The sequence below is a fragment of the Kogia breviceps genome, chromosome 1, assembly GCF_026419965.1.
Source record: "Kogia breviceps isolate mKogBre1 chromosome 1, mKogBre1 haplotype 1, whole genome shotgun sequence".
In the NCBI taxonomy this organism is placed as follows: domain Eukaryota; kingdom Metazoa; phylum Chordata; class Mammalia; order Artiodactyla; family Physeteridae; genus Kogia; species Kogia breviceps.
Genome location: NC_081310.1, coordinates 183,267,091 through 183,293,186, shown reverse-complemented (window position 1 = coordinate 183,293,186; position 26,096 = coordinate 183,267,091). Strand labels below are relative to the sequence as shown.

Genomic DNA, 26,096 nt, shown 5'->3' with positions numbered 1-26,096 from the left:
TTGCCATCAGACTGGGCAGGCCCTGGCTGGGTGTTGGTATGGTGGGGGTGGGGCCCTGACTCTGGCATTACTACCAGGCAGCACTATGGCCCATTTCCACCTCTGTGCGAATGCTCTTTCCTCAACTTTCAATGTCTGTCTCCCTTCAATCTAAAATCCTGCTCATCCATCAACGAGCTCGATGCCCTTAATGTGTGATGTGAGGGCTGCTTTGAAGTTGAACAGACCTGAGTCCAAGTCCTGGCTCTTCTACGTGGCACTCGTGTAATATGGGGCAAGTCATAGAACTTCTTTGAGCCTCAGTTTCCTTAAAATGGCAAACGCACAGTGCTTATTACGTGCTGGGCATTGTTCTAAGTGCTTCACATGTCCTGGCACCTCTAATATTTTGTCCACCCTCTGAGCGTAGGCACTAGTATTATCCTCATAATAGATGAGGCGACTGAGGCACAGAGAGGTTAAGTGTTGCCTGAGGCCGTGACTAGGAGACGGCAGGGCTGAAGTTGGAACTCTCTCACAGCCTGTCTCCAGAACTGTCCTGCCCCTTGCAAAATGGGGACAAAACTAGAACCTTCTTCATAAGGTTGTGAAGTTCAACCTTCATATAATGTGTGTGGAGGATCCCGCAGAGCTGAGCACTGCTGTTCCCACTAGTGTGTTCTGAGCCTTGAGAGAGTCCAGTCTTCCCAGAGAAAGCTGGACCTCAGGGTCAGGCTGGAGGGAGTGGGGCTGTGGCTGGTCCAGGACATCATCCACTTGGCTCTGGCTACATTTTAGGGCTTTCTGTGCTTGGCAGAAGGACTCGACTCATAATGCTCATTTGTCCAGATTGTGGTTCAACGGCTTCTGTATTCTCTGCACGTGCTCCCTTGGGCCCAGAAAGGATGGAGGGGGACAACAGGGGCTCCAGCCAGGCTAGGAAAAGCTGCTGGGAATTAATAGTTCTGGGGTGGCCAGATGGTCTAGTTTCTAGAAACCCCAGCTCTGCCACTGCCTGGATGTGAGAACTTGGTCACATAATAACCTTGGGCCTCAGTTTCTTCATCTGTGAAATGGGGACGGTAGTGGTACCTACTTGATCTGGTGGTGTGAGAGTAAAAGAAGATGATGTGTTTTGCAGTATGTGTTGTGGGTACTCAGTGAAAGACAGTTTATTATTAGTCTCATTTTGCTGTTTACTCAGCCAGGCTGTCTGGGGCTCAGTCCTGGCTCTACCATTTCCTAGCAGTGTGACCTTGAGCAAGTGACTCAACCTCTCTGTGCTCAGTTCCTCTCTTGTGAATCGGGGACAATGACAAGACAATAATAAAAAAAACTATATGTCTGGCACAATAAGGATGCGCTGTTTTTTGTTGGTTTTTTCTTGCGTTACGCGGGCCTCTCACTGTTGTGGCCTCACCCGTTGCGGAGCGCAGGCTCCGGACGCGCAGGCTCAGCGGCCGTGGCCCACGGGCCCAGCCGCTCCGTGGCATGTGGGATCTTCCCGGGCCGCGGCACGAACCCGTGTCCCCTGCCTCGGCAGGCGGACTCTCAACCACTGCGCCACCAGGGAAGCCCCGCTTGTTTTTATTATTCTCCAGCTATAAGACTTTGGGCAACAGCCTGCCCCTCCCCAAGCCTTATACTTGGCTATCAGGGCCATTTTCTAAGAGATTACGGGTTCCAGCCTACCCTACTAAATCAATCACTCGGGGAAGAGAGGCCAGATGTCCGTTCTTCAAGGGAGCTGCTGTGTCCTCCTTCCTTTGCTCACTGCTGTGTCCCCAGAGCCTGGCCTGGACCTGGCACATGGTGGACCCTCACTAAATGTTTACTGAATTTATGTTTTTCTATGAAACAAACACTGACTTAGTGCTTTTTATGTTCCAGGCACTCTTCTGAGGACTTTACAGATATAAATGCATTCACTCTTTGCAGTCTTGGAGGGAAGGACTCTTATTATCCCATTTTTTTCTGAGTCAGGTAGTTAGTGTACTTGGGATTCACATCCTCTGGCTCCAGATTCAGTTTCCGACCTTCTCTGATCCTGTCCCCTCTGTTCAGGAGCTGAAGTGCACAGATTCTCCCATCCTTGGGGTGAGAGGCGGGGATTGGCCGTGAGATGTGGAGAACTGAGCAATGGGTCCAGCCTCTGGGGGACAGCCTGCCAACACCTGCCATTCTGTCAAGTTAAAAAGCAGCCTGGGAGTAGCTCATATCCTGCTGTTCTTCCGGAGCCCAAGGAGAGAACAGGAAAGGCTGAGAGGCCTGGCTTCGGTGCTGACTCACCAGGAGGTGGGGCAAGCAGCCAGTAGGAAAGGGCGATGAATGCATTAAATTCATCCTTCCTTTCTCGGACACTCACTGGAATAAGGCTGTTCCCTGGAGCCAGAGGCCCGAATCTGCAAGATGCTCCCAGACCACGGGGGGAGGAAACACGTGTTCGATTAAAACCTGGGCATGGCACCCCTCCAGGAAGATGAGGGTCTCTGCATGGCCAAATACAGTAATGGCCATCTTGGGCACTGCCCTCTCATTGACCACAGCCTGGAGGCCTGGAGGGTGGAGGGAGGCCTTGGGCAAGAGAATAAGGGGAGACTTGAGGCCTGAAAGCAGGAGGAGGGGATGAGAGCAGAGAAATGTGTCTGGAAGAAAGAAGCAACCTGTCTAGAGTCTGAAAGTTCCTAGGATGGAAATGTTTGCTGGACTTTTAAGAAGAAGGATATTTAATATTCAAATTTTATCTTTTAGTGGTGGCTCTCCCCACGGTCACCACCAACCTTCCAGACCATCTGCCATACCCCAGCCTCGCGGGGTAAATTGTGAGGGTGGGAAGGATGGAGCCGTGTTCCAGGAGTGGGACTGGGGGTGTGCACAGCACACACAGGACACTAGAGTCATTTGGAGACTGAGAACTCAGTAAATGCAGCCCTGGGAGGCTGGTGAGACGGGCTGCCTATAACCTGCACATCTCCTGGGCTTCTTACCAGGCGGGCCCTGGGGGTTTGAGCCAGGGCCTGCCTGGCTAAGTTATGCACGTTTGATACACTTACTACATGTGTAAACTTAGGTCCTGTCGTACACTCCCTGAGCCTTGGTTTCATCTGTAAAATGGGAATAATAACACAAAGACTGATATTTTTCAGCACCTACTATGTGCTAGGCACTGATATTGGTATACCTTATGTGGATTACCCTATTTCAATTCTTACTGCAACCCTATGAAGTAGGTTCTATTTTCGGATGAGGAAAGTGAGGCATAGGAAGGTTAGGTTTATATAATAAGTAGCAGAGATGTGAAAACCCAGGCGGTCTCACGCCAGAAAATGTACTATTAACTATGACATAAATCACATCTACCTATTAAGGTAGCTGTGTTAATGGATTTATGCATGTAAATCTCTCGGAACAGTGCCTGGCACATAGTAAGTGCTCAATAAATTAGATGTGAGATCTTGCGCTGGGATCAGTGAAGATGTAAACACCTGACTCAGTTGGCGTAAACATTAAGGGAATTTGTTATTTCACCAACAGGAAGTCCCTGGGCATTCCTGGCCTCAGGAGTTGAACCTCAGTGGTTCAATGATGGCATAAGGACCTAGAAGCTTTCTGTCTCCTGCTCTGCACATTGGCTTCAATCCAAGGGTAGCTAACCTCTTGGTGGCAAGGTGGCTGCCAGCAACACCTGGAGCATCCTGCATCCTCACTCTTCCTGAGCAAGAGAAAGAGGCTGTGTCCCTAAACCAGACAGTTAAGGCCTTCCCTTCAGTCTGATTGGGCAAGCTGTGTCATGTGGTCATCCCTGGACCAATAACAGCACCAAGACAATGCCAGGAGTTGATTGGATTAGCCTCCTCTGGCTCCATCCCTGGAGCTGAAACTGGGGCAAGCTTTCCCAGAATAGGGGGGCTGGCAGGAAGAGGACTCTGTTGGGAAGGTATAAGGGGGATGTGGATGCAACTTTAAAGAACTAGTGACCCTACTCAGCTGAGGACCTGGGGGACCCCTGGGTTACACAAATAATTTCAATACAGTGTGCTCATCCAGTGTCCGGTGGTGCCGGATCCAGAGGAGGAAGAGGTTTATTTGGACTGAGGGTGGAGGTGTGTTTCTGGGAGGATCCCTGGAGGCTTCGCCTCTGAATCCTGAAATATGAGAAAGACTTCCTCAGCCTGGAAAGCCTGGGAAGAGGGTCAGAGGGTACAGCACGAGCAAAGATCTACGGGCTTGGGGAAGCTGGGGCTTGTAGGCGGAGTAGCCTGGGGCAGGGAGGTGGAATGTGAGACAGGGCCCTCAGGGCACAGATCTCACTCTTCCCCGCCTCACCTATAGGCTGAGAGGACCAGAATAACAGCTAACATTACTGAGCACTTGCTGTGTGTGTGTACTTTCTGGGCATTGAATTCTCATGACAGCTCTAGGAGGAAGTACCATTACTATCCCATTTTACAGATGGGGAAAATGAGACACAGAGAGATAAGTAATTTGCCTAAGATCACACAGCTGGCCACGGCAGACCTGGGCTTCAAATCCAAGCAGTCTGACCCCAAACCCTATGCTTTCAACATGCCCTGTGCCTTCCTCGCTGGTCACCATCCCAGCAGGAGGAGAGCAGCAGTGGAGAGAGAGAAGTTCCAACGGGCCAATGCATCATTCTGTGAGTCACTGCAGCTGGTGGTGGCTGCAGCAGGGGGACATGCATCTGGCAGACAAAGGTTCAAGAAGGTTTTATCTCCAGTGGGCAGGGAGCTGGCCCCCCTCCTGAGGCCTGGGAGACAGGGAGACGGTGGGGGAACTGATGTGAAAGAGGCTCTAGAGCCAGGAGACCTTCTTTCCTAGGACTTGAGTTCTCCAGGTCTCCGTTCTCTCTTTTGAAATAATAATTCCCATTATTTCAAATATCATGCCATTAGGAGGAGGCAGGTGGAACTTGGTAAAGAATACAAAGCTGCTTTTTACCATGCCATTCAAAGGTTATTTGTTTTTCTTATTAAAGCAGAGATCCTGGGTTGGCAATTTTAGCAGTGACTGCCTTTGCAGCTTAGTTCTTTGTTCTGCTTTTCTTTTCTTTTAGTTTAGCTTTGTTTTTTTCCAACCTTCTCTACAATGAATATATTTTACTTTTTCATGGATTCCCCCCCAACAAAGAAGAACATTAAAATTCATTAAAAAGATTCCTCTATTGGCTGTATTGGCATAAACCTATGCACATGTGCATAGAATATCTTTGGAAATAAACCCAGGAAAATGATTGTGTGCAGCCTGAGGAAGGGGAAATGAGAGACTGGGGGGGAGGGGCTGCCCTTGGGCTGTAGGCTCCCTGGGCTGCTTGAATTATTATTTATTTATCTTACCATATGCTTACATAACCTCTCAAAAAAGTTTTGTGATTTTTTTTTTTTTTTTCAGTCAAGAAGAATAACCAGACCCAGGCCCCAAATTCCCACTGGGTCCCATGGTTGCCATACTTGGGATCCATGTCTGGGGTCCCCCCTCCACTTCTCTGTTCTGGTTCTTTAAGAGACATCCCTTTGGGAGAGACCCTGGGTCAGACTGGAAAGCTGACTTGCCTTGTCTCCCAGCCAAGTGGCTGATTCCTCTGAAGTGGGTGCCAGACAGCTCGGGGAGCAGAACTGCAAAGTTGTCCCACCCCGCTGCCTGCCCCACTTTGCACTCCTTCCCCCTCAAAGTGTTTGAATTCATGAGGTTTCTTCCCCCTCTCGAACCTGGAGCTCCTCACTGAAACCTCCACACCATGGAGAAAGGGCACATTCCTTAGGGCAGTACAAGGCCCTCCCTGACTGACCCTACCCTCTGTCCAGCTTCATCCTCTCCACTCCCTGATCTCAGACTGATGGCTGGTGCCAAAGGGCACCTTCTCTCACTTCAGGCCCATGCACAGGCTGTTCCCTTCACCTGAACAGTCCTTCTCCTCCATCTGCACAGCTAACAGCTACCGACCTTGCAAACCTCATCTTAGATGGGACCTCCTCCAGGAAGCCCTCCTTGATCCATCCTGCCAGGGGCGGGCCCTCTTCCACACTGGGATTCCCTACTGCAGAATTCTAGCTGTGCCACTTTTACACTGACTGTGTAACTCAGGGCTAATGACCTAACCTCTCTGGGCCTCAGTTTCTTCATTTGTAAAATAGCACTTAGCTCAGAGTTGTTGTAAAGATTATATGACTTAATACAGATAAAATGTTCAAAACAGTGCCTGGTACATAGTAAACTCTGAATAACTCTTAGTTCTTCTCACACGATATTTGGAATGGCTTGTTTATCTGTCACCCCCACTAGGCTATTATGAGCTTCACGACTGTGGCTGGGTCATGTTCTAGTGTTCACTCAGGGTCTGGTACATATTAAAACATTCTTGAAAAATTCTTGTTAAATAAATGAAATAATCCATTCAGATTAATAGACATTTCTTGAGCAATTGCAAATCATGTACTGATTGTTGATTCGTTTGTTTCCCATATAAAACAGCTGCTAATCTCTTCAAATAGTGGGCTACTAAGTACCGTCTATGCAATATTTCATTTGATCATTGTCACAGGGGTTTAAGTTAGGTACTTTGTAGTATTCCCATTTCATAGATGGGTAAACATTCTGTCCCCTTAACCTGTTTCATTTTTTTTTCATAGCACATCACCTCCTGACATATTATGTGTTTATTCATCTGTTTGTGAGGAGCCTGCCTTCCCCCTAGAATGACAGTTCTGTGAGATCAGAGACTCTATTTTGTGTTCTATTTTGCGGTGTTCACAGGGCCTAGCACAGTGTCTGGCGCAAAGCAGATGCTCAGTTTATGTCTGTGTTAAACACTATTCCCTCTTGAAAAAACTTTGACTGTCTTCCACCCCAAACTAAGATAGATGCCCCCACTCTGTGCTTTCATAGCACCTGGAAATTACATGTACTTCCCCTAACCCAGCAGTTATCAGGCTTTGCTGATATTTCTTCTTAAATTTGTGGTTTTCTTGGCCAGCTGCAAACTCTGGGAGGGCAGGACCTGTGGTTAATAATAACAATAACAACGAACATTTGTTGAATATTTAGCATGGGCCAGCTCTTTCCATGAGGTATCTATCCCATTCAGTAGTTTCAAGGAGCCTATGAGGTAGCATGTTGTCCCCATTTTACAGAGGAGGAAAACTGAGGCTCCCGGAGGTGAACAGGCTTGCTGTAGGTGAAGTGACCAGTGAGTCACGTGCTAGCAGTGCCTGGCTCAGGCAGTCCGAATTTAGCACTGGGATCCTTAACCACTATGCACATTGCCTCTTCAGAAAAGACAACAGTCATTTATGCCACAAACTGAGTGGGGTGCACTTGACAAATGTCTTTTGAATGTCTGACAAGCAGGAAACAAAAAGGTGGTTCCCAGTTCCGATTCTGCTGATTCCTGGCCCACTCAAGACAATAGGGGGTGGGGTGCTGGACCAGTCTCTGTGGAGAGAGGAGTCATGAGGGGCTTTTTGGAAAGGGCATAACGGTATTTCTTCCCCCTCACTCTACAGCTCGGGTCCCAGAGGCTCCAAATTCCTGGAAAGGCCAGTGGGTGAGCCAACCGCCCAGCCCCTACAGCCAGAGTCAGGGTGGCCCCAGTGGTGATGATCTAAGAGGCTGGAGTGTCTTCCTGGCTATTTACAAAAGGGAAACCAACCAACCCACAAAAAAAGTCTTTTGAAAGAGAGAAGTCATAGAATGAGTTCTCCCAGTTCAGTCACTCCAAGATGAGGGGAAAAAAATTCCCTGGATTTCAGTTAGGGATTCAGCTTTTCCTCCCTCTGGACTACTATGATGTTTATTTTAATTTAAAATAATTTCAAACTAACAGAAAAGTTGCAAGAATAATACAAAAGCTATTAAATATCTTTCACCTGGAATCATAAATTTTTTGCATTTTCCATGTTTATTTTCTCTCTCTATAGATAGATAGGTAGAGATAGATAGATAGATGATAGATATTAGATATAGGTAGGTAGATAGATAGATAGACACATATAATTCTAGGATACATACTATGGTTTCTGAACCATTTGAGAGTAGATTGCAGACATCACATCCCCGTACCCATTAACACTTCAGTACGTATTTCCAAAAAACAAGGATATTCTCTGACATAGCCACAGTACGACAATGAAATTCAGGAAATTTAACATTGATATAATACTTTTGGGCCTCTGTTGTGGCCTGTCCCGTTGCAGAGCACAGGTTCCAGACGCGCAGGCTCAGCGGCCATGGCCCACGGGCCCAGCCGCTCCACGGCATGTGAGATCTTCCCGGACCGGGGCACGAACCCGTGTCTCCTTCATTGGCAGGCGGATTCTCAACCACTGCACCACCAGGGAAGCCCTGATATAATACTTTAATTACTATCCATGTTGCAATCCTGTCAATTGATGCAGTAATGCTCTTTATGGTATTCTTTTTTGGGCCTCTCACTGTTGTGGCCTCTCCCGTTGCGGAGCACAGGCTCCGGATGCACAGGCTCAGTGGCCATGGCTCACGGGCCCAGCCGCTCCGCGGCATGTGGGAGCCTCCCAGACCGGGGCACGAAGCAGCGTCCCCTGCATCGGCAGGCAGGCTCTCAACCACTGCGCCACCAGGGAAGCCCCTCTTTATGGTATTCTTTTCACTCTAGTAGGAGCTCCAGGCCAGGTTGTGTGCTGCATTTGGCTGTCACATCTTTTTACTCTCCTCTAATCTGGAACAGCACCCTGCCTTTGTTTGCCTTCGTGGCATTGAAATCTTAAAGAATACAGAGCAGTTATTTTATAGACTGTTGCTCGATTTGGGTGTATCTGATGTCTCCTCACGATTAGATTCGGGTTATGCATTCTCAGCTGATATATTATCAAAGTGATACTGTGTGTTTGTCAGGGTATCACTTCCAGAAACCCCCAATGTCTGTCTGCCTGGAGAGGGTACTCATTTTGATCACCCCATTAAGAGGTGGTCTGGTTTCTCCACCTTATAAATTACGATTTCCCCCCTTGCCAGGAAAAAGCAAGGGGATACTTTAAGGTCATGTAAATATCCTGTTCCTGCTGTTTCTTGTAGTGTTTATTTCTGCTCAGCAGGAAGAGGTGCCTAGTCCCCTTTCACCTTCTTGTCCCAGTCCTCCTGCTCACTGTGGAACTGGGATGTGGCCTCTCCTAGCATACTCTATCAGCATTATGTGGGGCTTGGACATGTTCACCCCACTTGGGAGCCCTGCTGGTTGAATCCAGGGACTCTGGTCTCTGCCTTGACAGGGTAGATCCAGCAGCTGAAGGGTATGGGCATGTTCCCGGGGAAGAAAGGACTCCTTTTAGAGCCTCACTTGAAAACGAAGAGGCGAACCTGATGGGAAAGAAAATAAGTGTTGGGCTCAACCTTCAGGACCCTGGCCATGTCTGTGATCGGCTCAGGAAAGGCTGTTGTCCTTCTGTTAGGGACTGTCCCCTGTGTGTATACTAACACTGGTGGTCCTGGTCCAAATACGGACATTGCGATAGGAAGCGCAGCACTATTTGAAGAGATTAGCAGCTGTTTTATATGGGAAACAAACAAATCAACCAACCAAGCCTGCACCTCCAAGTACCACCAAGCCACCAACAAGTGAGGGAACTGGACCACGGGGCATGGGATGCAGCTGGGAAAACACAGACCGGCTGCATTTCCCGTTCCCGTGCTTGTGGGTCTCCTCTGGCTGCTGAGATTCAGCACAGCTCAGAGCTGGGGATGTGTTTATTCTTTTGAAGGTTGAAGGACACTTCTCAGCTTTGAAAAAATACACTTGCCTGCTTGAATTTCAAATAGTTTAACGCCCCCCTCTGCTACCTAGCTGTGATCTGAAGAACTGACTGTTCAGGCCTCAAAGTACCAAAGTACCACTCTAATAAATGAACTGTGGCTACCCAAGGATGGAGAAGAAATGTCCTTATTCAAATCAAACTTTATGGCTGGAAAGGATTGTCAATTTTTGGTCTGATGTTGCAGGGAAGCAGCTGGGTGGTGGAGACCCACCCCTGACATTCTCCTGGGGCGACAGCTGGCTGTCCCTGCACCTTTAGGCAGTAGGAAATGGGTACCTCATCTGAGTCAAAGCCACCAGATCTAGCGGTGAGAGCTATTTCTCTATGTTGAAGGTCGTGTCCATGGTCTTAGGTCAAGGGGCAAAGGGCAGAGCAGGCACCTGGAAGAAGACTGCTGAACGCAGGGCACTGCCCACAGGGTGTCTGTGGGCGATGGGAGGCGACAGTGTAATAAAGTGCACTGCCTGGAGTCAGAATAGACTTGGATTCAAATCCCAGCTCTGTCTCTTACTTACCAGCTATTTTGACTTGGGCGAATGATTGAATTTCTCTAAGCATCAGTTTCCTCCTCTGGAAAATGGGGTTCAATAATAATACTGGACTTGGGTTGTAGGTATTAAATGAGATTGTATATGCAGGCACCTATTAAGTGCTCAACGCATCTCTAATAATAGTGTAAACTCTAATAATAATAATAATAGTGATGATGATGGTGGTCATTATTCTTATTTCTGAGCCTCCAGGCTATGTTCGGCTTGGCTAGGAGGTTGGAGCTGGGGTGGAGGTAGGAGTGGGGATGTAGGCTGAGGGAGCAGTGAGTGGCCCTGAACTGAGGCCACCAGGCACAGAATGCCATCATCCTGGCGGCCAGCTCCACTAGTTCCTATCCCCATCAGCAGCTCCATTCTCAGCAACCTTAAACATCATTGTAAGTGACTGTTATTCCATTATATAGATGAACTATAGTTTTTTTTAAACTATGTTTTATTTGAGTAATTTTTAACAGTTGCCGAATATTCCAATGATTTGTTGGATCGTATTTTGACAGGGAAGCAAAGTGGCGTATTAGAATCTAAACAGGCTTTGAAGATAGAGATCTTCAACTGTTTAGTCAACATTTTTTGAGCATCAGCTTTGGGCCAGGCCCTGTGTATGTGCCGGTCATACAAGGGTAAAGCAGATAGACATGGATCTGTCCTCACGAGCTTAGGGTCTAGAGGGGGTGACAAGCATACAAGTGGACCTGAATTTAACCCCCGGCTGTGTGATCTTAAACAAGTCTCGTGTCTTCCCTGAGCCATAGCTTCCTCCTATACAGAGGCTCAATGTAGAGTGTTATAAGCACAGTGTCCTGCCTACAAACATTAGTTCTCTCTTTAAATAATTAGTGGTTATATATATAGCTAGAGATATGCATACATACAAATATTTATATATGCATATCTATATATGTATGTATATAACATCTATATTATAATATATACATATCTATATATAATATATATCTGTTATAAATTATATTATATATAACATAATAGAAACATAATTATTAATATATAAATTTTTTTTTGCCTTTATGGGTAATATAGCCATGGATAGCCGCCAAAAATATCAACTTTTTCTTTTGGGAATGGGTTATTTATCATCATGGAATAATTTTTGTTATCCAGCTAAAGAAGTTTTTCTTTTTTTTTGGCTGTGCCCTGTGGCTTATGAGATCTTACTTCCCCGACCAGGGATTGAACCCAGGCCCCGGCAGTGAAAGCACAGAGTCCTAACCACTGGACTGCCAGGGAATTCCCTAAAGAAGTTATTCTAAACCCTCTGTTACTTTCAGTGTTCACTAGGCAAAGAAATGGACGAGAGCCACTGAATTGGTAGGATGTCTCAGCAAACAAGTCAGACCTTTTATTTCTCATCTGCCTATTTAGTGTTCCTCCAACACACCAAGGAAATTCTTGCCACAGTGCCTTTGCACTTGCTGTTCTCTCTGCCTAAAGCACTGTTTGCCTAGATATTGCCTTCCCTTCCTTCAGCTCTTTACTTAAATGTCATCTTATCAGAGAAGCTGTTCCTACCCCTGAGGCACAGCACCTCTCTCCATCCTCTTCCTCTGATTTATTCTTCTTCATAACTCTTATTACCTCCTGACATAGGCATATTGGCCTGGGTATTGGTTTGTTATCTGTCTTCCTAAATAGAATGTAATGTTTGTGAAAGCCAAGATGTTGTCTGTCCTGGGCCTGGAACAATGCCTGGCATATAGGAGGCCCTCAATGAAAATTTGTGCCATGAGTAAATAGAGATCAAAGGTGACTACTCACAATACTTACAGTATATGCTAGTGTCTGGAAACAATAAAGAGCTGTTCAAATGGAAGGGAGAATAAAAATAATTGGAAACTTAATACAGTACCTTATTTGGGTGGTAGGCCATTGAAGATCTTGGCTGTGGTGTATGTGAGTGGGGACTGGGGTCGGGGAGGCAGTATTTCCTCCCTGCCAAGCTGGAGTGAGAGGCTAATGGCCTCCAAGGGGATCCAATCCAATTAAGGCCCTGGCTCCAAGTCAACTCGGGTTCCCTTCCTGGCTGCAGCAGCTTCCAAGTGACAAAATGAAACCTGTAACTTTCCCAAGACGAGACAGTCTCCAGGCGAGCAGGGCAGAAAGGGGCTCAGGTAGGGTTTCTGCTCCCAGGGGAATAGATCTGCATTGCACCCACATGGTTCTAATATTGTGTGTGTGTGTGTGTGTGTGTGTGTGTGTGTGTGTGTGTGTGCTAGGCACAAAAGCTGGTCACCATCCTCAAAACCAGTGCTCACAGAAAAACAGCTGGATGCAGTGGAAAGGCATCAGATGCAAAGCAAGGGGACGTGGGTTCTCAGCTCTGCTCCCACCCAGCTGTGTGACAGGGCAGGAAACCAAGAAGGTAGGGAGGGTGGGCCCTGTCCCGAGTCACATAGCTGGAAAGGTGACTGTCTACAAGTTTAGGCTTAATTGCACTCACTCAGAATGGTCTTTCAACTGTTTTGGTTTTTTTTTCCTTTTATAAGCCAATTTTTGGGAGAGGTAATACATACCCAAAGGACAAAATTTTAAATTTATGTAAAAAACAGTATATACTAAACAAATCTACCCCTCTGTCCTCACTGACCTAGTTCTGCTTTCTGGGGATAAACACTTGTGCCCAATTCCTTGTGTATCCTTCCAGAGAGAAATGCACATGTGATATATAGTTATGAAAAGATGAGTATGGTATGAGAATGTGATATACAGGCATGCAAAGATGATATATGAGTATCACATTAAATTTTTGACTAATATATCGATAGAAAGACCTACTGTCACAATGATTTTGAGTCTTCCTATCCAAGAACAGATTATGCTTCTCCATTTATCCAAGCATTTTCAAAGTTTTTTTGGTGAATATATATATATTGTCTCACATATATATGTTTCTCAAAAGCATTAACATTTTTTTCGAATAGAACTTCACATATTATTGAGATGATTTCCTACTTCCCAGATAGTTTTATGTTTTAGGTTGTTTTAATAATTGAGACATTTTCTTCCAAATTTCTAACTAGTGGGGCTTTGAATATAGGAAGGCACTGCTTTCTAAAAAAATATTAACTTGATATCTTATCACATTCATGAGGTTGTGGTAATAGATTTCCAGTTGTTTTTCTTTGGAACTAATGTTGAAGACAGTCAGCCCAGTAGATCCTGCACCCATGGATGCTTTGTTAATAAACTCGTTTTGATGTGAATGGTGACCTCTCACATCTGTGTAAACTTCCCCTTCTCTCCCTAACTCAACATAAGCCTCTGTTATAGACATTATTCCCACACTTGACAGAAGAAACTGAGGTTTGGCAAGGTGAAATGGTTTGCCTTAGCTGGTGAGTCGCAGGGCTGGAATTTGAACTGAGGCCTGTTATGTAAAATTTTTGATCTTAGGGACGACGAAACGAAAGAGAGAAGGGGTTAGAGAGGGGTTTGTGCAGAAGCAGCAGAGAGTGACATATCTTGAATGCCTACCCTGTGCCAAAAGCTTTATGTGCCATCTTTCTGAATGCTCCTAAGAACTCTTGGAAGCCGGTATTATGAGCAGATGGCTGGCCAGGGCCTGGGCACAAGGACAAAGAGATCTGGGTTTGATTATTGGCTCTGCTGCTTTTCCAGCTGTGTGACCCTAGGTACACTGCTTGAGTCTCTGAGCCTCAGCCTCGCTGCTGTATCCTTGTTACAAATGGTACCTGAATGGTCCTCCTCTCAATAAAGGTCTGTGTAGTGGAGCCTGTGGCCGGGAAGAACACCGCGGTCCTTGGACCCACACACTGGAACTCCACTTCTAGAACCTAGAAAAGCTGAACTGAAATGTGTCTCCAGCTCCTATGTTTGTTGAATGACTTTGCTTCCTCCAGGGGAGCCCATACGACAGGGAGGCTGGAAAGTTGGTGCTTCTGTGGACACAGCATTCAGGTTAAACTTTAGCCGAAATGATGGCTAAGTCACAATTAGCAGGATTTTATAGGACCTAATTCATATCATTGGGACACATTTGAAGTTCAAAGCTGCATTGGAATTTTCCATAGCTGGGTTGACTGACATCACTAGAGATTAATTAAGCACCTATTATAGGCACAGTGAGAGAAACAATGATGTGAAACTTAGGACATGGGAAGTTAAAAGGCAATGTTTAAATTTTATTTATTCTTTCACTCAATCTTGTCAAGATTATTATTATTTTATTATGCCCCAGGCACTGAGTTAGGCATAGGAGAGCATAAATAATGACTATAGGCATACATGATCTTATCATACTTTATTGTGCTTTGCAGATATTGCATTTGTTGCAAACTGAAGGGTTTTGGCAACCCTGCATAGAGCAAGTCTATTGGCACCATTTCCCAACACCATTATTTTAATGTATTTAATTTATGTATTTTTAAAATGTATCTCACATCTATAATGTGCCAAGTAGTCTGCTAAATCCTTTACATGTATTATCTCACTTAATCTTTACAATTACCCTGTGAAATTAGTATTATTATCATCCCTATCTCATAAATAAAGAAACTGAGGCTTAGAGACTAATTTGCTACTTTTCCCATTGTCACTAAGCTAGCAAAGAAAAAGTATTTGAGACCCAGGTCTAGTGTACCATTATTTTTATTTTTAAGTAATTAATTTTTAATTTATTTTAAAAATTAAAAAATTTTAAAATTTAATTTTTAATTAAAAATTTTGTTTTAACTTTTAATTTTATATTGGAGTATAGGCGATTAACAATGTTGTGATAGTTTCAGGTGCACAGCAAAGTGCACTCAGCCATACATATACATGTATCCATTTTCCCCCAAACTCCCCTCCCACCCGACTGCCAGATAATATTGAGCAGAGTTCCCTGTGTTATACAGTAGGTCCTTGTTGGTTATCCATTTTAAATATAGCAGTGTGTACATCCCAAACTCCCTAACTATCCCTTTCCCCCACCCTTTCCCCTTATCCCCTTAACCATAACCATAAGTTTCTTCTCTAAGTCTGTGACTCTGTTTCTGTTTTGTAAATAAGTTCGTTTGTATCATTTCCTTTTTGATTCCACATATAAGGTGTATCATACAATATTTCTCTTTCTCTGTCTGTCTTACTTCACTCAGTATGACAATCTCTAGGTCCATCCATGTTGCTGCAAATGGCATTATTTCATTCTTTTTAATGGCTGAGTAATGTTCCATTGTATATATGTACCGCATCTTCTTTATCCACTTCTCTGTTGATGGACATTTAGGTTGCTTTCATGTCTTGGCTATTGTAAACAGTGCTGCTTTGAACACTGGGGTGCATGTATCCTTTTGGACCATGCTTTTCTCTGGATATACGCCCAGGAGTGGGATTGTAGGGTCATATGGTAGCTCTATTTTTAGTTTTTTTAAGGAACTCATACTGTTCTCCATAGTGGCTGCACCAATTTACATTCCCACCAACAGTGCAGGAGGGTTCCCTTCTCTCCACACCCTCTCCCGCATTTATTGTTTGTGGATTTTTTTTTTTTTTTTTCGGTAAGCGGGTCTCTCACTGTTGTGGCCTCTCCCGTTGCGGAGCACAGGCTCTGGACGCGCAGGCCCAGCGGCCATGGCTCACGGGCCCAGCCGCTCCACGGCACGTGGGATCCTCCCGGACCGGGGCACGAACCCGCGTCCCCTGCATCCGCAGACGGACTCTCAACCACTGCGCCACCAGGGAAGCACTGTTTGTGGATTTTTTGATGATAGCCATTTTGACTGGTGTGAGGTGATATCTCATTGTAGTCTTGATTTGCATTTCTCTAATAATTAGCGATGTTGGACATCTTTTCATGTGCCTCTTGGCCATCTGTATGTCTTCTTTGGAGAAATGTCTGTTTAGGTCTTCTGCCCATTTTTTGATTGGGTTGTTTGTTTTGATGATATTAAGCCTCATGAGCTGTTTGTAAATTTTGGAGACTAATCCCTTGTTTGTTGTGTCTTTTGCAAATATTTAAACTTTTTTTGGCTGTGCCGCGCAGCTTGCAGGATCTTAGTTCCCCAACCAGGGATCAAACCTGCACCCTCGGCAGTGAAAGCACAAAGTCCTAACCACTGGACCGCCGGGAATTCCTTAACCGCATTATTTATTTATTTAAAGAGCTTAAAAAAATAAATTTATTTATTTTATTTATTTTGGGTTGCGTTGGGTCTTCATTGCTGCGTGCGGGCTTTCTCTAGTTGAGGCGAGCGGGGGCTATTCTTTGTTGCGGTGCGTGGGTTTTTCATTGCGGTGGCTTTTCTTGTCGCAGAGCACGGGCTCTAGGCGTGCGGGCTTTGGTAGTTGTGGCACGCGGGCTCAGTAGTTGTGACTCGTGGGCTCTAGAGCACAGGCTCAGTAGTTGTGGCACATGGATTCAGTTGCTCTGTGGCATGTGGGTGTGTCCCCTGAATTGGCAGGCAGATTCTTAACCACTGTGCCACCAGGGAAGCCCCGGGAAGCCCCTAAAAGCATTATTTTAAAAGTGAGGTATGTACATTATTTTTTCAGGCATAATGCTATTGCACACTTAATACACTACAGTACAGAGCAAACATAACTTTTATATGCACAGGGAAACCAAAAAATTTGTGTGACTTGCTTTACTAAGGTATTCACTTCAGGGCTTCCCTGGTGGTGCAGTGGTTAAGAATCCGCCTGCCAGTGCAGTGCACACGGGTTCGAGCCTTGGTCTGGGAAGATCCCACATGCTACGGAGCAGCTAAGCCTGTGTGCCACAACTACTGAGCCTGCACTCTAGAGACCGTTGAGCCACAACTACTGAGCCTGCGTGCCACAACTAATGAAGCCCACATGTCTAGAGTCCGTGCTCCGCAACAAGAGAAGCCACCACAGTGAGAAGCATGCACACTGCAATGAAGAGTAGGCCCTGCTCCCTGCTCGCCGCAACTAGAGAAAGGCCGTGCACAGCAATGAAGACCCAAAGCAGCCAAAAATAAATAAATAAATTTATTAAAAATAAAAGATATCCACTTTATTGTGGTGGTCTGGAACCGAACTAACATCTCCAAAGTCTGCCTCTAATGTTTACCGAGCACTTAGTATATGCCAGGCAGTGTGTTAAATGCTTTACATTAATTACCTGTTTAATCTCCATAAAAACCCTATGAGGAAGGTATTGTAATTATCATCATTTTATATGAAGAATCAAGCTATAGAGAGGATAAATTGCTCAAAATCACACAGATGGGAAATTAAATATTTGCTCAACTAAAGATAGATATAGGTTCCTTTTACTCCAAGAATCTCACAGTATACCAAAGAAGACATTGATATGAATAGTAATAATAGCTAACATTTATTAAATGCTTATAATTAAATGCTTTACATGGATTATCTCATTTAATCCTCAAAGTGACTTTGTTAGGTTCTATTGTAGAACCTAATTGTTGTAGTGATGAGGAAACTTGCTTGAGTTAAGAAACTGATCCAACTGGAATTCAAAATCAGGCAGTTTGCTAGGGAAGCTCACACTGGTACCTGCAACACCACCTGACCTCCTTGATGGGTGATGTAGAATCCAGACTAATGCACTGGTGGAAGGAAGCTCCTTGGAGCAGGGGGATATTTGAGTTGGGCCTTGAAGGATGGGTAGGAGCTTACTTTTTCCTATACCCACTAAGTATACAGTGTGGTGAAGAGACAGTTGTGGGTTGAAATCTCAGCTCTGCCATCTTCCCACCTGAATTACTTGTGTTTATCTCCTCCACTCCCCAGTTTCCTTCACTGTTAAATGCAGACATTGAAAACTATTCATCTGAAACGCCATGAGGAATAAATGTGATTGGATATAAAAACACTCAGCTAGATATCTGGCATGCAGCATGGGAGTTCAATAGTTGAGATTATGGACAGATGGGTATAAGACCAACAGCTAGTCCCTACGGAGCACTTTCCATGGGCCAGGCACCATTCTAAGTATTCAAAATGGACTTATTTATCAACAATCCTATTTGCTTATGAACAATCGTAACTATTATTAGGTACTATCTTTAGACCCATTTTTACAGAGAAAGGTGAACACAGCGAGGTTAAATAAGTTATCCTGAGCTAGCAAATGACAGTGGTAGGACTGGAACCCAGGCAGTCTGGCCCAGAGTCCACATACATAGCACTTTACTGCCTAAATTGCAGAGAGTGGGGTTGAGACAGTCAGCCAGCAGCACCATAGAATCAGGAGTGGGAAGAGGAAAGTGTGTCACCAGGGGAGGCTTTCTGGAGGTGCCATCTTGTCCTTTGGAAAACCTGACTTCTTATTTAGTGGCTATCATAAACAAACACAAACCACCTGGCTTCTCAGATGGAGTGAGCAAGACTTTCCAAATGGTATGTCAGGGGTATAGGAAACCTCAGCTTAAACATGGCACATACACCCATTCCATAAATTCTTATTGTGTACCATGAGCTGTTCTATGAGCTGGGAATATTAGCCATAAGCAAAATTAAACAAAAATCCCTGCCCTCATGGAGTTTGTGTTTGTGCAGGAGACAGACAATGTGCAAATAATAAGTAAGATATATTTCAGAGGGTGATAAGTGTTATGGAGAGAAATAAAGTGGAGGGTAGAATAAGATCCAACTGCTTGCAATGTTGAGTAGGATGATATTTGGGGAGATTTTTCTGAGAAAGAGGTATTTGAGCAAAGACCTGAAGGAGGCAAGGGAATGTGAGTTGCAGGAATTCCGGGGGAAGAATATTCCACAAAGGGAGAAGAGCAAGTGCAAAGGCCCTGAGGCAAGAGTGCATTTGGCACATTCAAGGAATAGCAAAGAGGCAGGTGTGGCTGGGATGAAGAGCAAAGGGGAGAGAAGTAAGAGATGAGGTCAGAAGGGGGTGGGGGTGGACAAGGAAGGAGAACACATCTCTACCCATCTTCAAGATCTGTGTGTGTGTTATAAAAACAAATGAGTACAGATGCAAAATATGCTTGCATTTCAAAATTGGAATTTGAGACTTGAATGCAAAATGTTTGTGGACCCCCCACCCCCCCACACACCCTGTTTCTCTCCCTCTCCCCAGACTGGCACTGCCCATCCATGTGAGCCACATGGGGTTGAAAATTGGGAAACATAGGTATGAGTGGTTGTGATCAGGTTTCAAAGCACAGGCTCTGGGTCTGAGCCTCGGCAATCATCTCTTCCTCAAGGCTCTGTGAAGGAGAATGTCACTGGCTTTCTCTCAGTCAGGATCTGAGTCAATCAGGCCTAAAAAACCCTGGCCTGCTCATCCTTCCAGGCCTTGGTCATCTCCATATCCTGGTGCTGTGAGGCCAGCATAGGGCCGTCAACAGATACTCTCTGCAGGTAACATTCGCTGATTCAAACTGAATTTGATAAACCTCGGGCACACCTCTGAAAACAGGACCACCTTGAAATATTCCTTTGCCTCAGGGCCAGTCTGAGGCCATCTCTGAGGTTTCATTTGATGGTTTTAGACCTGAATCTGCTTTGAACTGGTTCACTATTTTGGTTTGTTTTCAGGCAGGGAGGGACTGGAAGGGAACTTTGGTTCACTTTCCTAATTCCATGAAAAACTAACACTGGATTTAGTTCAGAGTCCAGCCAGACACTTCAGTTTTGTTTTTGTTTGTTTTGTTTTTTGGTTCAAGTCCCCATCTAGGGGACAGCCTCCTAGTGTTTACTTCTTTCCAACAAACAAGCTGGTCTTGGGGGCAGTTGAATATGATGCCATCCTAGCCTACAGGGGTGGACGGGGACAGTACAAGGCCCAGTAACGTGATAACAGCTATCACTGACTGAGCAGGACGTGTGGTAACGCATGGACCAGTAACAGTCCCACACCCCATCTAGAGAATGAAACTGAGGCTTAGGGATTTCAGGATCTTGCAGTTTCAGAACTTAGTCTGACTCCAGATCATGTGCTCTGGGGTAGGATGCTTCTTTAACAGAGTTCCTGCAAGAATATTTGAGCAACTTGCTATAGACTGGGAGAGGGAGAAACCGCAGGTTTCACTGTATTTTCACGCATACCTTCAGTTTGTTCAAACGTTCTGACATGTGCTATGCACTGAGGATGTGGAAAGACAAACCTAGGGCTGGCCCTCTCAGGACTCAGCCTTTAACTTAAACTGGGAGGTGAGGAGTAGCTGAGTCATGTATTACCGAAAGTCAGAAGAGGGGACAAGTAACTGTTTCCAGAGGGGGTGACATTTGTGCCAGGCATTCAACAGTAGCAAACCCAGACCCGGTGCCTGGCTCAAAGTATCACAGCCTCTGTCCTCAGCGGCTTCAAACCCCAGTACAGTTTTTCCAGTTTGAGGACCACCTACATCAAAAACGTCCTGGTGCTATCTTTAGCAAACAGTAGACGCTGTTGTTAATCAGCCAAATGTATTCATTGACTAAGATTGAAAGTGTAGGTAGATTTAGAGCAACAGTACCAAGTGAAAAAAAAAAAAAAAAAAAAGTCCTGGTGCTCGTTAAAATGTGAAGTTCTCCCTTCCCCACCGGAGGAGAATCAGGGAATTGGGTAAAGCAGGTCTGGCAAACCACACTCAGGTTTGCCAGGTGAATGGGGAAAGAAATCACGCCAGGAAAGGGGAACCGTATCGACAACGGCTTGGGAGTTCGTTGTAGCCTTCAGGCACTGGGTTGCCGTTCAAGACTGTAGTCTCTCAGAGGAGAGGGATCGCGTCCGTGCTTTTTATCACCGGGGGCCTGGAACACTGTAGGGCCTCATAAATATTTGTGAACACGCTGGCTCCCAAGACAGAAGTGACGGAAGAGTCAAACGGGAAAATGAAGAAGTCAGAGGAGGGAAAAAACGGTGTTTCCAAGGGGATGAAAACTTTCCCAAAAGGGAAAAGGGAGCTCCGCCTAACACAGGGCGTTGGGGAGGCGACTGCTGCGGGAAAGGGCGATGAGTCCTGGGGGCTGCAGCGGGGGAGAGGACGGGAGGCGCCTTCTCGCCTCTCCAGGCGACGGAAAGCTGAGGTCACCTGGCACAGCGCCAGCAGCAGCTGCGAGGACGCGCCCGCGCTTCGGCGGGAGGCGGTGTCAGGCGCTGGTCCCCGGGGAACTTTCTCTTCCGTCTCCTTTGGAGGAGAGGCTCAGAGTCCCGCCCACCGCCCGCCCAAGCCTTCGCTTCGTTCCTTCCCCACCAATGCCACTCCCCCGAGCCTAGGTCAAGCCGCCTTAGCTCCCTCGAGGAGCCAGAGCGATCCTGCCACCTCCCTCACCCGAGGCCGCGCCCCCGAGCCCGGGCCGTCCTCTTTCCTCCCGGGAGTCCCGAGACGCTGAGCTTTGGCCACGCCCCCAACGAGGCCCCGCCCCAGGTGCCCCGCCCAGCGACTAGAAACGGCTGGGGCTGCGGCGCGCTCAAGAGTCGCGCGCTGGTCGTGGGGCGGTGCTGAGGGACCGACTCTGAGGCTGCGAGGCTGAGGCGAGTTAGACGCCGGGACTGTCCAGGGAGGCGCAGCACGGCAGAAGCCCCGTAGCTAGAGCAGCCCCGGAACAGAAGCAGCCGCCGCCGACCGCGGAGTCCAGCCGAACCGGCCATGGCGTTGTCGATGCCGCTGAACGGGTTGAAGGAGGAGGACAAAGAACCTATCATCGAGCTCTTCGTCAAGGTGAGCGCTCGCCGCCGTCCGACCCCGCCGAGCCCCTGGTGCTCGCCCGGCCGCGGGGGGCGGCGTCCCTGGGCGCTCTTCAGCCGCAGCGCCCCCGCGCGGCACCCCGCCCCCGGGCCGAGGGGGAGCGCTGCTCCCGCGCCCCCGGGCCATTGTCTTCGGCCACCCGCGCCTTCCCGCCGCCGAGGCCCGTCGAGGGAGCCGGGTTGGAACCGGGACCCCAGAAAGACAGCACTGCTGGACGAGGGGGCGCCGCCTCCCGCCGCGCTGGCCTTGGCGGACGCCGCACCGTCGTCCCGCGTCCGGGTGGGACGAGCTGCCCCCCTTCCCCCGGGTGTCCTGGAAGTCGTCAGCCCCTGGGACCCGGGCACGGGTGTGTCCTGTCACCCCCTATCCCCCGCCACCGCCCGGACGCCCTACCTCACCTCACCTCACCCCACCCCAGCCCTCGGCTCTCCCAAGTTCACCCCCAGACCGGGAGGCGAAGCCTAGAGCCCGTCGTGAGCTGATGAGCTGAACTTCTTTGAACGCTTTCTGAGCGTTTCGCTCCCGGCTGGTAGGAAACTGTAACTTTAATTTTCGATTCCATCTGAAACAATTTTTTTAAAAGAGCAGACATTCCTGGGCCTCAGGAAAAGACCGAGATTCCCAACTTGGGTTTTTCTGTCTTAGTTATTTTACCACCATCTGATTTTCTTGTTTCTCAAGCGCGAGTGTTTTGTATGATGCAACATTTTGGCTGCTCCCCTCGGTGTTGCTGCCTCGGGAAAGATTGTGTGTGCCCTTTTGTTTTGAAAGAAAAACTGATGAGGGAAAGAACTCCTCACTTGCTTGGGCTTTAAAGGGTTGATTTTTCCTTTCTGGTCTTTTCAGTTTATATATCCTGAAACTACCATATTTGTAGACAAGTACTACCTCTAGCCCTTTCCTTTTTTCTTTAATATTTTTCGTTTTAGCAAAGAAGAAAGATAGAAGTTATGAACATCTGGATTCAACTGCCTCCCTCAAAATTTCTTTAAAATCCTCGAGATTTTCTTTCTTAGTCACTTACTTAAGCAGGCTCTTTCAGAACCAGGCTCTGAATTGGAGAAATCCGGAAATGCAGAACAATTTTGTTCTTTTTGCCCTGAGTTTTTATTTTAAAGAACGGGAGACACTGAAGGGTGTGTTTGGGACATGGAAAGAAGAAATGATCTGCAAGTGATGGAAACAGTGTTTGTTTTAGGATTTTCTTTTAGTTATCAGTTTTAGAAACATTTTGATTCAGGGAACTGAAACAACAGACAGGTATAGAACCCCCAGAATATCTTCAAAGAGTCTCAGTTGCTTTGAGTGGCAGATATAGTACTTTGAGATGCAGGGAATGTAGGAAGAAACCTGAAATAAAAAGGAAGAGGAGTGGGAGACAGCGTGGAGAAGGGAGAAGAGTGGGTCAGCGATAAATGTTAAAAAAATTTCACTGAGCCAGGAATAGGAATGAATTTCCATAAATTCAAAAACAGTGTATCTACTAAACACCTAAAAAAATGTTACTTAAACATGTTACTTTAGAAATATCATTAAGTTTAGTGTCTGATAAGGGTAGTATCAGTAATGGCTTCTTTTCAGCATTGTACTGGAGGTCTAGCCAATACAATAAGACAAGAAAAAGAAATAAAGTATATGAATTAGAGATGAGGAGATCAATGCTTAATGCCCTACTTACTATTAATTTAACTTTTGTTAGAAGGAGAGAGGTGTTTCCCAAACTTGAGTCACTTGCATACCCCTTCTTAGTTTTCCATATATGTATTGAGTTGGTATTATTATTTACTAAATTCAGCCCGTTTTTTTAAAAACATAAACACATTGCCCTAAGCAATACCTGTGAAACTGTGGATTAGATGTGGTGACTATATTTCTTATGTACATAACTATTTTTTTTGTGTGTGTGTATGTATGTATGCATAACTATTAAAAGAAAAAATGTTCGTGAGCCACCTAAAAGCATCCTGCTTATCACTGGTTGTAAGCCTTTGTCACTGGGCTTGTTGGCAGAGAACCAGGTTCAAGTCACAGTTCTGCACTCACTGGCTGGTTTAACCTGGGCAAGTTGTTTTCCCTCTCTGAGACTTGTTTTCCTCCTTTGTGGAGTAAGAGATGAAATGTTTTCTGCTGTCCTGTGGTTCGGCATAGGTAAAACTTTATACTGATGTAAATCAGGATAGCTGTTTCAAAGGGGAAAAAGGGGCCAGGTAAATTGTAGTGAAGAGTGTTCTTGATTTCCAAAATCTATGTGTGGGAAATGCAAATGGGGGAAAATCCCCTTGTAAATACAATTATTTTGAAAGTGGTGAAAGGGCAGAGGCTGTGGTTGTCCACTGTGGTGTGGTAAACAGTGTTAATTATTCTGCCAAGGGATATCTGAGTTTGTAGTAGAAAACTATTATCTACATTTAAAGGAAATGAGTTTAAAAGTGCCACCTGTTTAGGTAGCATTAAATTGAACAGAAATAGGCTAGGACCTTCCCAACTAGTGTGACTGGACTCACAGCTACATTTCTTTCCTTGTGAGTATTGTTTTTGGAGTTGTCTGTCCATGAGCCCAGTGAATCCTCATCACTTGTATAACAGCAGTGCTCAATTTTTGTTTACCCCAACACCTATAGGATAGGGTACCTTCCCAATAGTAAAAGAGGCTTACAAAGGCAGTTATCCTCAAGAGTTAGAATGCCTTCTTTCCCTACCCTGAGGGGCCTAGTAGGTGTATATATTTTGATACACCAGCCCCACTTGGGGACCACTGATTAATAGGGTGAAGTTCAAACCCTTTAGCAAGGTCATAAGGTCTCTTATCTGCTGCTGGGTTTCTAATCCAATTTGTCCACTTACTAATTGTGTGTCCCAGGACACATAAACCTCTCTGCCTCATCTGCATAGGTGGGATATTAATAGACCAACCTCATGGGATTAAATTAGTTAATATATGTGGTGATAATAAGCTTAGAACAGTGTCTAGTACACAGTAAGTAAATAAATGCTAGTTGTGTGTCATTTTGTATATACTTATTTGTATGCTCATCTCCCCTACTAGATAGGCAGTAAGTTCCTTGAGGGTAAGATCTATATATTCTGAGTCAGTACCAAAGAGGGTACCAAATAGTTGAAATGAGATTGTTTCCATCTTTTTGAGCATTTTGGTGTCAATATATGCGTCTGGCATGCTTCGGAATTGAGAGCTACTTACTTATTAGAGCCTGGTAGTCTGAGTCTCAAACCTTGGTTCTTCATTTGTTCAACTTTGCCTAGCCTCCAGCCTCCAAAACTCTGTGTGGTTTTATCTATCTTTTTCCCCCTCCATTTTGTTGGTCCTTCTAAGCTTTTCATATATCTGCCATATATTTTCCACCAATATTTCTTCTTGGTTACGTTCAGAATTTGGAAGCCAAGATTTCTGTATTGGGTAAAAGTAAATATTGTGTTGAACAACAAGATGAGAGAAGATGAGAAGAGACTGAATCTTTGGATTTTTCCTTTCCTTGTATATGCCTAACTCCTGTTGACACTGCTGCCTTCCCCCCAGCCCCCACTAGAATCTTTGGTATGATGTGATGGTATTTCTGATTTTGGTTTAGGAGGAGTCCCTTTGCAGAGTTTAGTTTTATTGGTTGGAATTTAAAGTTGTTGGCATGCCATTTTGCATTGGGACACTCACTGTTGGCAGTCATCCCTAAACTGTTAGAATAGGGGTGGTGTAAAAAGTTAATCTGGTGAGGAGTGGCTTAACACATAAGAATGCTTCTTTTGAGATATTTGGCAGGATTTTTAATGTGTGTGGACCCTGGAGCCAGACTGCTTGGCTTGAATCTGGCTTCTAGTAGTGTGTCAGTGAAGTTTCTTAAGTTCTCAGTACCTCAGTTTCTTGACCTCTAATATCAGGATAATAATAATAACACAATTTTATAGGGTTGCCGAAGGGATTAACTGGTGATCTGTGTGTATTAATTAGGGTAGTCTAACCTTCTGTAAGAAATACTGTAATCTGCTCCAAACAGTGGTTCAGACAAAATGGAAGCTTATTTTCTTTCTCACTTAGCAAACCAGGGAGGGTGTTCTAGATGTTGGTGGCTTTTCTCCTTAGAGTCATTTAGGGACCAAAGTCTTTCCAGCTTCTTTTT

General features: G+C 45.7%; 1 protein-coding gene across 1 annotated transcript in view; it reads left to right on the top strand.

Moving 5' to 3' along the window:
* Positions 1-21,478: 21,478 nt before the first annotated feature.
* The window catches only part of CLIC4 (chloride intracellular channel 4), an 80,739-nt gene continuing 76,121 nt past the window's right edge, over positions 21,479-26,096 (top strand). Inside the window, exon 1 of the mRNA XM_059038829.2 lies at positions 21,479-21,939. Coding sequence (XP_058894812.1) covers positions 21,868-21,939 — 72 coding nt within the window. The 5' untranslated portion in view covers positions 21,479-21,867. The remainder of the gene's footprint in view (positions 21,940-26,096) is intronic.